Source organism: Rhineura floridana, chromosome 8 (assembly GCF_030035675.1).
Source record: "Rhineura floridana isolate rRhiFlo1 chromosome 8, rRhiFlo1.hap2, whole genome shotgun sequence".
Taxonomy (NCBI): domain Eukaryota; kingdom Metazoa; phylum Chordata; class Lepidosauria; order Squamata; family Rhineuridae; genus Rhineura; species Rhineura floridana.
This window is the reverse complement of record NC_084487.1, coordinates 43,248,918-43,263,842: the sequence shown is the minus strand read 5'-3', so window position 1 is coordinate 43,263,842 and position 14,925 is coordinate 43,248,918. Positions and strand designations below refer to the sequence as shown.

The 14,925-nt window shown below is 45.0% G+C and overlaps 1 protein-coding gene across 1 annotated transcript; it reads right to left on the bottom strand.

Annotated features, from left to right (window-relative positions):
* Positions 1–2,371: 2,371 nt before the first annotated feature.
* Positions 2,372–10,591, bottom strand: LGALS1 (galectin 1). Its single transcript, XM_061639065.1, has 4 exons — positions 10,484–10,591; positions 8,056–8,135; positions 3,606–3,777; positions 2,372–2,598 (listed from the first exon to the last, which is right to left on the bottom strand). The coding sequence occupies exons 1-4, from the start codon at positions 10,487–10,489 to the stop codon at positions 2,452–2,454; spliced, it is 405 nt and encodes a 134-aa protein (XP_061495049.1). The 5' UTR covers positions 10,490–10,591; the 3' UTR covers positions 2,372–2,451.
* Positions 10,592–14,925: the final 4,334 nt, after the last annotated feature.

Genomic DNA, 14,925 nt, shown 5'->3' with positions numbered 1-14,925 from the left:
CAGCCCACCAGCGAGTCCAGGCAGTGGTGCAGCTCTTGCATGGCCTCTCCCAATTCAGATGTTACGGAGAACTTATGGGGACCCTATGAATCAGTGACCTCCAATAGCATCTGTCATGAACCACCTTGTTCAGATCTTGTAAGGTCAGGTCTGTGGCTTCCTTTACGGAATCAATCCATCTCTTCTTTGGTCTTCTCCTTTTTCTACTCCCTTCTGTTTTTCCCAGCATTATTGTCTTTTTTAGTGAATCATGTCTTCTCAGAGAGGGATTTGAATATGGAGAATTTTAGCCCTCCCAGTGCTGTCACCAGGAGGAATTCTGTCTTAATCTACATAGGTCATTCTAGCAGGAAATAGACCGCCAGTGACCTAGCAGGCATGCAGCAGTAAGCGCACAATTCGTCACGTTTATTTAGAAGTAAGTCCCATTAAAAAGAGGCTCCTTTTTCAATCTCATTTTGCGTGCACACACAAGTATGCCAAAGTTATTAGGTTTTTGCACACACACCTCTCCTATTCTAGAAATGTTAACATCTGAAAGTGCAGGAGAGACAATGCACCTCCACTCTAGTGCCATCCATATGTGTGAATGCACATGCTCGGTCACAAAATGTCACTGCGCTTCTCTTTCCTTCCATCCCTCCTATGAACTCCCAATTGAGATAATGCCTGTTGTTTGAATATGTTTGTGTTGCAGCTGCTCTGTAATAAGCACAATCAGGTCCAGAAGTGGAGTAACTGCATATTCTTGCTGTTTGCTCCTGCTTCCATTTCCACCACCATCACCACCTTCTGCTCTTGTCTCCCTTGACCCTACAGCTAGATTGTAAGCCCCTTGGGACAGAGACCTCTTCCTTCATGCTTTTGTGGAGTGCAGTTTACATGGATGGTGCTTAATAACAACATTCTGTTCATTTTTTAAAAGGAATATGAAGAAATTTCAGCAATATGTTAAGTGAGGGGGAAAGGCTCTGTTCATGATCCTTGGTGTGAGAATAGATGTTTCAAATGCACAAATATCTCTGGTTTAATCTGTGAAATATTAGCGGGGTATGAGACCGCCTTAGCTCTTTGGGTGGGTCTTCTGCATTAGCCAGAGAAGGAATGTCTTATGTGGCTGTAACATACCTCACTGCAGGAGTGCTGCAGAAGGCAAGAGAATGTAAGTGGAGAGAGAAGGATGAGGAGATCACACCATCCTGTGATTATTGGAGCAGTTAATGGAATATAACAAGGCAGGAGTCAAAAAAGCTGGTAGATTATCCTTGGCCAGGTGGTAACTTACTACTGTGTACATATAACCACCTGAAACACCAGATTAATTTATGTAAAGGAGTTGATACATTTTTAGTGTTTGATAAACAGCAAGAATATTGGTATTGTCCTTGCAAAGCAATGCAAAGCTCGTCCTACTTCTGCACCTGGCTCCAAACTTACTGTATTTTATGGGAGTGATTCAATAGCGTATAAGTTTGTGCAGTCAGAGTGGATTAAAGTGCTCTGTCAGTCTGGTGCAACAAATCCACTTTTAAAAAATGGACTTTTGAGTTAGGAAAGTGACATGGAAATGCACTAAAAAGTGTGATGAATGATTGATTAATGGAAAGATGTATGCAATTTCTGTGCAATGAGGGAATGCTCAATTAACAAGTAATCTGGAGGAGCACCTGATCAGAAAACCCACAGAAACATCCTAGAGACAGTCAGCTGATCAAGTGGTTCTATGACCCTCATGGTAAATTATTTTTCTGCCTGTTGTAGCAATTGTAATCGGCTACATTTAAAAATCATACATCATCTAGCATAGCCGATATTAGCTAGATGATAGCTAGATGTTGTATGATTTTTAAATGTATTTTTATTGCTTCTTTTGTTTCTTGTATGTTGCATTTGATAGCGTTACCATTCAAATTCCATAGAATTCTGATTGCAGTACAATAAAATATAAGAAATAAAAATTCAGTTAAAAATGAATATGAGTGTTTAATGTGACAGATGTGTCATCTCCTGTCTCCAATCACAAAAACACCATGGAACACCTGAATGTGGCTTGCAGACCACCGTTTGAGAAGCCCTGCTCTACGGTTACCAGAAGCAGACCAAGTTAAAGCAAAACAATGAAGTGCAGAAATGAAATGTACACCTCCATATTAATTCATTTATTCAGAATAAAGGATCATGGTTAAATGCGGCAGAGGCATTGCATTGTTTTTGCATGTTCACAGCCTTAGCCCCAATGCTTTGTGGTACCCACCCACCCCCAGCACCAACCAGCAGCCATACCCACAAGCATCATCTATATCCATGGTGATGATGGGCCTGAGAGAACCATGAACTGGAGTGGCAACGACCCAGAAGACAACACCACAAGTTTAGACCAGAATTCAGCTGTGTTTATTTTGCTGCCTTATTAAGCAGGAGAGGAAAGCAGGGCAGGACCAGGAGGGGCACTTAAGCAAGCGATAAGCCTTTGAATACAAAGTCGCCTTCCACACAGGCATATTCAATGCCTTCAAGGCCAGGATTGTTGGGGACCTTGAACTGATGGTTGCCAGGCAGTGTAACGGTCACCTCTTTTTTGTCATGAGAGAAGAAAACCTAAAGGAGACAAGAAAGAGAAAGAGGGAGGGTTCAGCACAAGAAGAACATAATTTCTTAGTTATCCCAATTTATGCTTAAGCTAACTAAAAGGAGGGGGGACAACTGGGCATGCGTTATGGCTCCCAGTGGAAGCTGCATATATCCTGGACTTGATCCCTTTTGACAGGGCTTTTGTGCCATTTGACAACTGCACAACAGGCAAAAATCCATCAGGTGAAGTGTGCTGAGGATCTGCACATTGCAGGCGTGGGGAAACTTTCTCGCCTGAGGGCCGCTTTCCTTTCTGGGAAACCTCCTGGGGGCCACAGGCCAGTGATGGGTGGGGCCAGAAGCAAAAGTGGGTGGAGTAATAATTTACATTTTACAGTAGATTAGTTTCTACACACAGCCCTCTGTATCCTCCATCCAGGCATTATCAAGAGTTCAGTGACACACTCCAGCCAGGCAAAAACACTCAAGGAGGGGTGCAAAGTAGGAATGGTGAAGGGTGTGGCTTGAGGAGACATTGTGGTGAAAATCCTGAGGGCCAGATGGAGAGGCTTGGAGGACCACATTTGGCCCCCAGGCCTGAGGTTCCCCACCACTGGTATTCCAGGGCAGCTCAACCTGCTAATTTTTTTGTTTCTCATTTAGCTACTAAGCACAAAGACAAGCCACCTGAATGGGGGTGGGATGGGAGGGAAGATGCCCCATGAATTTGAATCTGTGGCCTAGGTACGGTAGCTTCTTCCCCCATTTGCATACTATGGAAGCTTCCATCCTTGACTGAACATGGCCTTACCACATCCAGTGGTGGCTGGTGGCTCCACATCAGTGAATCCACTCCTGGCTTTAGCCTAAATGTTCAGGGAACGACAGCTCCTAGAAAGTTCAGACTAAAACCTGGAGCGGATTCCACTGACATGGAGCCACCAACTGCCACTGACCACATCTACTTCTTTCTCTCTCTCAAACACACATACGGTCTGGTCACCCACTACTACTTGTGCAGTTTCAAGCCTCACCTCTGTAGCGCTGCCCTCCTGGAAGGGAAAGGTGGTCTCCCTGTGTTCTGTGCCCCATTGCCCTTTGTTCTTTGAGTTGCAGACGATGGTCCTTATGTCCCCGTGAGCATCAAAACGTGGGTTGAAATGCAGTAGAAGGTCATCTTTGGTTTTGCCCAGATTAATTACAAAACTGAGAGAGGAGACAGAAAATTAATCACAAGGCCGTCATGTACCAGGAATATACTGCAAAACAGAGTTTGTTTAAAGGCATTTGTTTCCTACCATTCAAAAAAACCTTCCCAGGACAGCTAACAACAGCAATAATCATTATTTTTAAAATGCAGGACATAACAGAATATATATGCCACATGTACTTGGAATGCTGTGGGCTGGTCAGACTCAAATAGGAAGTCAGACTTAGACAAGTGAATCGCCGATGGCCTCAGTAAAGAGGTGCTTTGGGTGCCTCCTTTCCTGATTGTCAGTATTTTGTGGAAGGGACTCGAGTGCAGACTGAGAAATGTAGATTTGTGCAATGAAAATGGCTCAAAGTGCTCTGTTGTCCTAGAACAGCAAAGGGCCCTTCCAGATTAGTGTTTTATTGCAAGTGCATTCTCAATGTGTTCTTGACACACTAACAACGCATCAGTGGTGAATTTATTCTGCTTTATTAGTTGTTCTGCAGTGCTTCCCCACTGCTTTCATAGCATTGGTGGCTCGAGGGGCTGTAGGGCAAAAAGGGTGGGACCAAAAAATCCCAAGAACATTTGTGCTATGAAAAGTTACAGAATTTCAGCAGGAAGTTACAGAAATGAGGCAGTATGACAGCCCTAAGACTTTTGCAGGTGCAAACAGTACTGAATGTGGGATCGCCTATGACTGCCCCAATAGGATCATGAGGACAAAACGTCATGAAGGCACAAAAAATGAAAAAGGCTTATTGCCGTTAGGAAAGTGATGGGTAAATGCACTGAAAATTGTGGGATCAATGAATTATTGATGGGAAGAATTGTATACACCCTGCAATGCAGGATGAATGCTCATTGTCGTATGATCTCCAACCAAACAAATCAGAATGAATGCTCAATAAAGGCTGGATGCAATCTAACCTCCCTGTAAGCTTTGTGCAAGCAAATCAGGATGAATGCTCAATAAGTAGGTCACGTAGAGGAGCCCTTAGGGTCACTGTTTTTACTACAGAACTAGCAAGAGAGCCTCCCCTCACAGGGTGACCTGAAGCAAGTTGGTTCACCTTGCTGTACGGCAGAGCCGGCACTCTCTGTTGGACAAACAGCAAATGGGAAAAGGGTTAAGGCAGCACACACATGTACACACATACAACCCAGCCTTTCTGCTCTGAATAATAAGAAATGCCAGCTTTCATGAAAAGAAGAGTTTGTCCCAAGACTAACAGCAGTAGCAGAAGTTATTTAATAGATTTTTTAGAACTGCAGATTGTTTTTTAGGGGGCAGTGGCTCTCCAGATGTTGGATTCCATCTTCCATCAGCTCCAGCCAGAATGGCAAATGGCTAGGGGTGATGAGAATTGTAGTCCAGCAATATCCACAGGACCACAGGTTTCCCACCCCTGATCTAGTCCAATCCTTGGAGAAATGCAATCTGCCTCTACCTCTCCTTGAGGCCAGGTGAAGCTATGGTATCTTATCAAGTATCTTTCCCAGAGGAGCTCAGTTTTCTTGGATTGAAAGAGCATTATCTTCTTCTTTGAGGCATCCACCCTGCCTTGAGGCTCCACCATGTAGGTGTGAGCCAAGGAGGTTTTGAGAATGAGGAGCCAGGAAACTTCACTGATGGTATCAGCAAGAGGGGAAGAGTTAGGACATGTTGGCCTGCAAGATACTATCTGTTCCCAGTGATGGAGCCAAGATCCCTGTAACTGGTTAACAAGCCCCCTGCTGCCCAACCACAGATCTTCTCCTGTGTTGTTAGGATTTCCCAATATTTCATCTTCCCCTAAACCCTTTTCCTTACAAACAACAGCTACTCTTTATAACAATGAGAATTCAGAAGAAATGAAGGCAAGAACATCCCTGTCTGCTTGAAGCGCTTGAATGGCCTCCAGTGGCTAGATTTGCACATGTGCTGGTATGGAGCAGACTCAAAGGGGTGTGATGCTGTCGCCCGGCTTCTGTTTTTTGGCAAAAGAAATCTATCTGCCTGGCCTTCGGTCAAGCCTTTGAGCATCTGTAGCCATGTACATGCCTGGCTGGCCACACACAAACCTGAAAATCCATTTAAAATAAGAATGAAAGAAAGCTACATTAACCAGCTTCAGCTTTGGGATGAGGTCCTGGCATTCCTATGCCAGCCCAGGGGCTGATGCCAGGCCTATTTGCTGCTGCTCCTATCATCTCGGGGTGGAGCCTCTAGGAACATAGGAAGCTGCCCTATACTGAGTCAGACACTTGGCCCATCTAGCTCAGTACTGTCTACACTGACTGGCAGCGGCTCTCCAGAGTTTCAGGCAGGAACCTCCCCCAGCCCTACCTGAAGACACCGGGGATCAAAGCTGGGATCTTCTTCATGCAAGGCAGATGCTCTACCACTGAACTATGGCCTTATCTCTAAGCTGTGGGGTCCTGGACAATGGCCCTGGGATCCAGCCCTAGCTGCACCAGCGCTGCTGAGATTTTTTTTTCTGAAGATGCCTGAGATTGAACCTGGGACTTCCTGTATGCAAACTTCCAACCTCAGGACTGTGGAGATCGGATGTGAAGGGAAAGTTCAAGTCTCTCTGGGTGCTCCCAGATGGCCTGTTTACTGAGCATTCTTCCTGACTTGTTTGCAGGGAGGTTAGATGATGTAGACTATTTAGTAAGCATTCATTCTGATTTGTTTGCAAGGGAGGCTAGACGGCGTTGACTCAAGGCAAGTGTTATCCCACATTTTCCAGTGTCTTTTCTCATCGTTTTCCTTACTGCAAAAAGTCCAAAGTTTTGGGGAAGAGGATTTGTTGTGCAAGGCCTCTCAATAAACTATCACTGTGCAACCTGCGTTTGCTGGCATGGGATTGAATCCCACCCCAAAATAATGGCAGTCTGGAAGTGCTCTCTTTCTCTTCCACACCCCACCATACCCCACCCCACCCCACCATGGCATGGTCCCAAGAAAAATTGTGTCTCCAAAGCTACTTAGCTCTTTTGCCTTTCAAGAGGAAGGCTCTATTTACATAACCCCCCCGTACATTAATTGTTGTCACACCATTAACTTCACCCCTAGCTTGGCCACAAAGCTGCAGTAAGCCAAGGCTCCTTCTCTAAAGAAGTCAGGCAAAATTCTGTGCTCTCATTTAATTTTTTTATTACGATTATTGCTATAGGAGGAATTGCACAGTCTGCTGTACGAAAACCATACCCTTGTAAATCTGGGGCAAGGAAAAGTCTCAAAAGTGGAAAACCTCAATGAAGTAAAAGAGCATGCGTTCATCTAAACTATGCACAGTCTTCCTGGAACAGCACCAAATCAGACTAGATTGACTAAGTGCGGCAGACACGCAGAGGAGAAAGGCGCCACAAGTGGAGATTGGAGGGAGATGGGGAAGGAGGGAAAGAGGAACGGTTGCTTGCAACATCTGGTTCTGCTTGGTCTCTTGGCAGGAGCAGCACAGTGTTGGGGGAGGGGGTCATTAGCTAGTCTAAGTTCGGATGTGACTCACTGGAAAAAGCTGCCGTGGGTGGGCATTACTCCCCCCGCTTTAGCAATTGCTCTTTTCCCTCAGGAGCAAGAGGGAGGGAAATGGATTCATCTCTACAGCTTGATGGGGGCCAGTTTTATCCATCGGACTCCCTCTTCCCTCCCATATAGCCAAGGGCATATCGACAGTTTCATACTGGTTTAGTAGTCATTGCTATTTAGGGATGGGAAGGAATTCAATTCAGGTTGCATTTCAAGCCAAATCAATCAAATTTGCACCTTCCGAAACAATATGAAAACTGAAAGGCAGCCATCATTCAAAATTTGCACTTATCCGAATGTTGCAATGTAAAAGTTTTGTAAAAATTCATATATTAGGGGAAAATGTGTATAAAAATGAATATATTAGTGAAAATAATATACAAAATGCAATATATGAGTAAATGCTTGCAAAAATGTGTACATTAGTCAAAACTGCATACTAAAAATGTGTTTATTAGGAAAAATTTACACTCAAATGCTGAAGAATTTTCATGAGGAATCTGAGAACTGCTGCAGAAGTCTGGAGAACTGAATTCAAGATTGGAAAAATGAGAAACTGAGAGAACTGAAATTGACAGAACCTTCCATCACTATTCCCATCTCAGGGATCCTTTGGAGTTGCAGATCTGCCAGTGCTCTAACAGAATGCTCAGTCTGTTATCAACAATTCCCTGGATTCCTTGAAGTTATGACAGTCAAAGCCACATAAAGCCAATGCAAGCTTGTAACACTGGTCTGCTCAAAAGTAATCTCTCCCATGAGACCAGCTTACCTCTTAGCTCCTGGTGGGATATCACCCTTCACAGAAATACGCTGGCCAGGTGCGACATGCAGGCTGGTGCAAACAATTCCCTAGAGAAGGAATTGAGAGTGGAGTTATTTGCTTCCTCCCTTTGCCAGGCAGCAGTAAACTGGGATCTGATTATATTATTATAGATAAACTGCCCTTGTGTAGTTTACCACCCTCTTCTTGTGCTCATTTATAGACAGCCAGTGTGATACAGTGGTCAGAGTGTCAGACCGGGACGTAGGAGACCAGGATTCAAATCCCCACTTGGCCATGAAGCTCACTGGGTGATCTTGGGCCAATCACTGTCTCTCAGTTTAATCTACCTCATAGGGTTGTTGTGAGGAGGGTACAATCAGGAGAGAGAGAGACCAAGTTGGAATGCCATCCTGAGGCTCCTTGGAGGAAAGGTGAGATATAAAAGTAAGAATAAAATAAAAAGAAATAAAAACAATTACAGAAGAATGGGGAACCTGTGACCTTCCATGTGTTGTTGGACTCCAGTTCCTATCAGCCCTAGCCAGCATGGCCAATGGTCAGGGTGATGGGAGTTATAGTTAACCGCATGTGGACAGCCACATCCTTGATCTAATAATTAGATTCTAATGAAACAAAGAGTCATGTTTATTAACAATCCCCCGAAAATAAATCTGAAACAAAAAATATGGGCAGGCAGCACATCTAATTCCTAAGTTTCAAAGGAGGTTAATGTTTAAAGCAACTATTAAAAAGATGACTAAAAATCATCTAGAAACAAAAAAGATCACCTAGAAACAAGGTCTTGTAACACCTTCATGTCTGACAAGTTTTCTTTGTGGCATGAGCTTTGGCAGGCAAGAACCTACTTCATTATATGCAGTAAATCAAACCAGGACACTCTGAACAAGCAGCTGGTAGGGGGAACCTCCAGACACTGTTGAAACTACAGCTCTCATCAGCCCTGACCACTGATCAGGTGGTTCTGAGCATAACGCTTCCAACCTCCTGCTGCCTCATGCAAGGGCGGATCCTCCTCCCCTCCCCTGCTTCTTGCCTCAGAGCTATCCTGTGACAATGCAGACTGGCGGTGGGTGGAGGGCACAGAGGCAGATAGGAAGTGTTATTCCCCCTTCAGCACATGAATGTAGCTTCCTATCCCAGAGCAATTCAAGGGATTCTGGGGGCAAGAGGATATTCTTTTCTGGATTGGCTCTCGCGTGGGAGGGCAGCTATCTCAGAGGCAGTACCTCTAGCTTGCTTGAAGTTGGCTACTATCTTGCAGAAAGAGCTGGTGCTTGGCTCAGAGGTCCAATGCAAGATTCTGGTGCTCAGCCAAGTTTCCCGTTGTGCTGACCAGGACATTAAAACTGCTTTTAGCCTTGCAGATGCCTCAGTGCCAAAAGTCTGCAATGATGTTTCCAGTTTTCCTTCCCAAACGTTTAAGTGGAAGGCATGCAAATTCATGTCTCCCACCATACTGATTCTGGACACATTATATGGTTTGCTGGCCAAAAAGCATTCTCAGCCTCAGTTTCTCCAGTAAAATGGGTATAAAAACCTGCTCGTTTTAAACTGTCACCTGACATAGGAATTAAGCAAGTGGGACTTTTCTTGCTATAGAGATAAAGAGATGGGGAAAGCTGCACCATCTTAATTTCTGTGTCAGGAACAGAGCCAGCAACAAGAAGGTGGCAACCCTAGTTACAAAACTTTCCTATAAAGGAGGGGAAATGATAATTAACACATTTTTCCCTAACAAGGAGGGAAAGGCTTCACTGGAGAATTCCACTGGCAGATGCGGCTCTGAGCCACACCCAATTGTCCCGCCACTTTGAACATTCCCATTTCTCACATCCAACAGGTGCCTTTGAGTGTTTCTAATTCAGGGATTTAGCTCTGGGCTCCAAGCAAATTTCAGATAATGGGATTAGAGAGTCTGGGCACAAGATCCTCTGGCTGCTGCCGGAAGTCATTTTGGCAGCTTTCTCCAGCAGCTGCATGGGTGGGGTGGGGTGCGATGGGAGTTTATAGGCCAAAGGGTGGGAAAAATTAATTATAGCAGAAGCAAATCTAAGCAGAACGCCACTCTTTCCCCACTACAGATATATCCTTCTCAGACAGAGAGAGAGAGAGTCACAGGATCCCCATTGCTACACTGTTCTCCCCCGAACACATCCCCTCTCTTGATAGCAGTGTGTTAAGAGAAAACACAATCAATTTAGCTTTATAGCCAAACTTCTCATTGCGCTACTGAAGAATGCACGACTGAGCTCATTAGTAGCAGAACCTCTCCCTTCAGTCTCTCACATGCCTGCAGATTTCCAATACTAAGCAAGGCTGACATTCAAGTGCCATTTGTGCATTTGAAGGTCTGTCCTAGTTGACAGTCAGTAGTGCCCTCAAGCATCAGAATCTGCCCCCCCCCCAAACTCACAGACATGTTGCTGTCCTTCAAGCTGTTTCTTCTGGCTGCTCACTCAGGTCCTGCACACAGATGAGGGGAACAAACGCACCACTCCCTTGCCTTTAAATAGGCTAGCAGCTGAGGAGCCACAAGCACCACCAACCAATCAAAAAGCAGCAGTGGAAGATGGGTGGGGATGTGGGTGGGTAAGAGGGCGCTGGCAGAATATTCAAGGCAGCTATTTGTGGAGGATGTAGCACAGCCTTCTGGATGCTGAAGGCCGTTTTCATTATGCATCCAGGCCTTTTGCTGGAAGGAACAGCCGGCTCAGTGTGGTGGTGATGAAGCCAGTGGAAAATAGTTTTACAAAGAGAGGGTTTTATTGTCCAAGATCTTTTAAAAATTTAAACATGGCAGTTGGCAGGCACAATCCTAGGCCCCTTTGTTTAAAAAAGCTTAGAGCAGCTAGATGTACCAAAGCCAAAAGATGCAGAGATATTTGAATAAATGGCCCTCATTAAAGAAAACAGAACTGCTGCACTGGAAGTGTTTTCCAGCGACTATTTAAGCCATTATCAAGGCAAGATTCTAACACCTAAATCAATGTATCACATGTTTGTCCAACAACCAATGGCGGGCATTCAACAACATCCTTTATTAAATTGTTCAGCTGTTCAACTCTTCTTCCACTTAGATATTTTAAACCTAAATCTTTACTGCTTCTCTCGGAAAAGGGGGGGAGGAGGAAACTTTATTTCCATAAGCAGAGCTGGTGCCAGAAGTTGGTATTGTCAGGCATCTGATGAGGCCCATGCCCCACAAGGGCCCCCGCTACCAGTCCCTAGAGCTTTCTGGTCCTGCTCTTCTTCCTTCCTGCTGCTGCCAGCATGTCTCTCTCAAAGTGAGTGAACCATGAGAGGAGTGAGGAAAAGGAGCAATAATCTCTACACAACCTGTCCTCTCCTTCTGGGAGGTGATGTGGATTGGGCCGAAAGGGGAGGTAAAAGGGAGGTAGGTGCATTCATTTTGCCCCCACCCCAAATGTGGAACTAGGTCTGCCGATGTGCCGGGCCTCTTGCAATGTAGCACAGGGGTCAACTGGACATTCTCTAAAGTCTACAACTGGAGAAAGGATGAGTGGCAAAGAACCATGCATAGGCATGACATCAAATTGCCAATGCTGGGTAAACACCGTCTCCATTAAGAGAACATGAAGAGGACTCATTAGGGTAGCCAGGCTGCAAAAGAGGGCAGGGCCCTTGCACCTATTCAAGGTGCCTCAGCCCTGAGCTGCAGAATGCATCTGACCATTCTAGCTACAGTCATGGCTTCTTCTGTCAAGTAACCACCACTGGGAGCTCACTCTCATGCCACATATATAGGACTACACCCCTGTTCTCCACTTCCATTCAACAAGAATAGCTAGTGCCACCACACCCCACCAACGCCCCATGCTTTTAGCCTCCGTATAAGAAGATGAACATTGTTACCGGCCCATGACTCAGGTAGGCAGATGTTAAACAAACCAGAGTAGTGTGAAAAACCCAGTGGCAGCGACCCTCCTCAAATGAATTATCTATTTCCTTGCCCAACCCCAGAATTTAGAAAGTACTGATATAAAAATATGGTCTCTCCCTGCAATCTAGAAAAATTGTATATCATAACTTCATGCATTAGGACATGAACCAGTTGAGTTAAGTATTTTTAAATGTATTCTTTGTCCAAAACACAAATGCAACATCCATTATTCCCATTAAAGACATTCCATTGCAGATGTATTATAACTGACTATAATGAAATTCGCTAATAGGAAAAAAACCCTTGCAGTTTAAGAACATACCTATAGCCAACAGATATTTCTATCAAACTTTAAAAAGCAGGGCAGCTATAGTGAATGCACCGGGGAGCAGGAGACCTGACCTTCTTTCTGAGATATTGTAGTGCTCTACGAATTTGTGAAAATGCAAACACAATTTGGGTTAGTCTTTCATAGTCCAATCCACTTCTTGTGTAGCTTGGAATAATTTGGTAACGTGTCTCTGAGCATATGGTGAGTGGTGGCAACACCTGCAATCAGCCTAAATAACAGAAACAAGACATATGTTGTGCTGATCTTGTTTTAGCAAGGAGGAAGCAACAATATTAAGACAATTGATATAGTTTAGATAGTCACTTTAAATGTCTGATTTACCTTGCAATTTTAGTGAACTTTCCTATAGTAAATCATATTCTTTTGCTTCTGTTTCTCTGAATATGTGACGTACAGCAACAATCTGCATAATTTACAATAAAAAAATCCAAAAACAATTGTGGAATAATGGTACTATTCTGCAGAATAATCTCCAGTAGACATGAGGAGTGTCTCAGTTTGTATAAGATAAAACAGTGGGAAGTGAAATATATTCCAGCAAATTTCTAAGTGCACTTTATGTTTTTAATTGACTCCTTAAGTGGAGTAGTTTAAGCATAGCAGGCTGAACACATGCATCTTGGGCAGGCCAAGTTTGTTTTTTCCAACAGCTAGATTCATTGCTTAAGTAGCAACATATTGTAATCAGTCTAATTTCACATCAAACTGCAGTTTCAAATTCAACTGTTAATGCACCCAAAATAGAAAAAGAATATAACCTCCAGTTTGAAACACAAAAGGTTGTCTTCACCATCATATGACATTGACCAATAAAAAGGCTTTGAAATTAATAAAAAATAAATTTGACACAGATTTCTAGTATGAATAATGAGGGAAATATTATTTTCTAGGTTAGATTCTCTGTAGAAACAGTAGTAACACAGGAAAGAAGCAAAGTAAGAAGAACACCAGTAAACATACAAAAAATGTAATTTTCCATCTTTAGAGATGTAGTCCTGATTGCAGGTGTTGCCACTACTCACCATATGCTCAGAGGCACATGTTACCAAATTCTTCCAAGCTACACAGGAAGTGGTTTGGACTGTGAAAGACCAACCCAAATTGTGTTGAGGGGAAGGGGAAGGAGAGAGGGAGAGGAGGGAGTGGAAAGGCAGGTCTGATCATTTGCATGCTTACTGAGTTCAATTGGATTTACTCCCGTGCAATCATGCTTAGAATAGGTAAAACTGACCATGGAGGAGGAGGAGGAGGGAGAGCAAGGGAGGGAGGAGGGAAGGGAGGGGATTGTAAGGGGAGGGGGTGAAGGGGTGGGAGGAAGGTGGAGGGGAAAGGTGGAGGTGGAAGGGGAGGTGGAAGGGAGGGAGAGGAGGAGATTGGGTGAGTGGACACTGAGCAGAGGGAACACCCCTTTCCTTTCCAAAAGTGGGGCAGGTGGAGTGTAGGGTAGGTTTGATCTTTTGCATGCTTATAGAGTTCAGTGGGATTTACTCCTGTGCAATCATGCTTAGGACAGGTAAAACTGACCTGGGGGAGGGGCAGGGATGGGGGAAGGAAGGGAAAGGGTGGGGAGGAAGGTGGAGGGGAGAGGTGGAGGTGGAAGGGGAGGCGGAGGGGAGGGAGAGGAGGAGAGATTGGGTGAGTGGACACTGAGCAGAGGGAACACCCCTTTCCTTTCCAAAAGGACAATACTGTGAACAGTATCATTATTTGGGGGGGGTTCCCCACCTTTTTATTCTACGGCAGACACATGTAGTCTCCCACCCACATTTAAACCCTGTCCCTATCCACATCCACACTAGACCTTGATTCCACATTAAACAGTCATGGCTCCCCCCCAAAGAATCCTGGGAAGTGTAGCTTGTGAAAGGTGCTGTCAGGATGCAGGATTGGGGTCCTGGCCCTTCAGAGGATGAGGAGGGGGAGGAGATCATTTTCCCAGAGTTGGTGCTGCCCAGCGGTAGAGACCTTGAAACTCTAGCCGACACAGACACAGACACAGACTCTTCCCAGGAACTTCCCACGCTCACCCCCCTTCCCGAATCAGAGCAGTTAGAAACGGAAGGAGGGGGAATTCAACTCCCTCCTCAGCCAGAGAAAATTCCGCCTGATGGGCATGGCCTCCACCCCCCTCTTTCCCCAATACCAGAGATAGAATCCTCAGAAGGGGAGGGGGCAGCGCTTCCCCCTTCATCACGAACCCGGAGAAAACAAAAGAGAGCAAGGGGGAGAGAGAGGAGGGGTGTGGAAGAGAGCACCTTGAGGCGGAGTGAGCGAATTCGCGCCAGAAAGCCCCCTTTATAAGGGTCAGGGGGAGCAGAGATTCCTTGTTCTGTCAACTCTCTTGCATGTCGCTGGACACGTGTTATTGTGTTGCTTCACGAGAAGATGTAGTTTCTGTTTGGATATTACTTTAATAAAGACTGAATTGCTTTCACCCACTGGTCTGGTTCCTGAGTCCAGTCCTGGACATGACAGGTGCTGAGGTACCCTGTTCCCTGTCAGCTTTTCATTGAGACAGCAGCGTTGGTGGGGGTGCAGGCAGGGCAGGAGATTCCTTGGTAATTGCCAGGCCGTAAGTCCTCAGCCGGCAGCTTGGCTATAA

Excerpts from the sequence above, each read along its gene's own strand:
- LGALS1 (XM_061639065.1), bottom strand. Across the intron at positions 3,778-8,055 it reads ATCCCACCAGGAGCTAAGAG|TTTTGTAATTAATCTGGGCA; the intron begins GTAAGCTGGTCT and ends CTCCTCTCTCAG. Across the intron at positions 2,599-3,605 it reads AGGAGGGCAGCGCTACAGAG|GTTTTCTTCTCTCATGACAA; the intron begins GTGAGGCTTGAA and ends TGTCTCCTTTAG.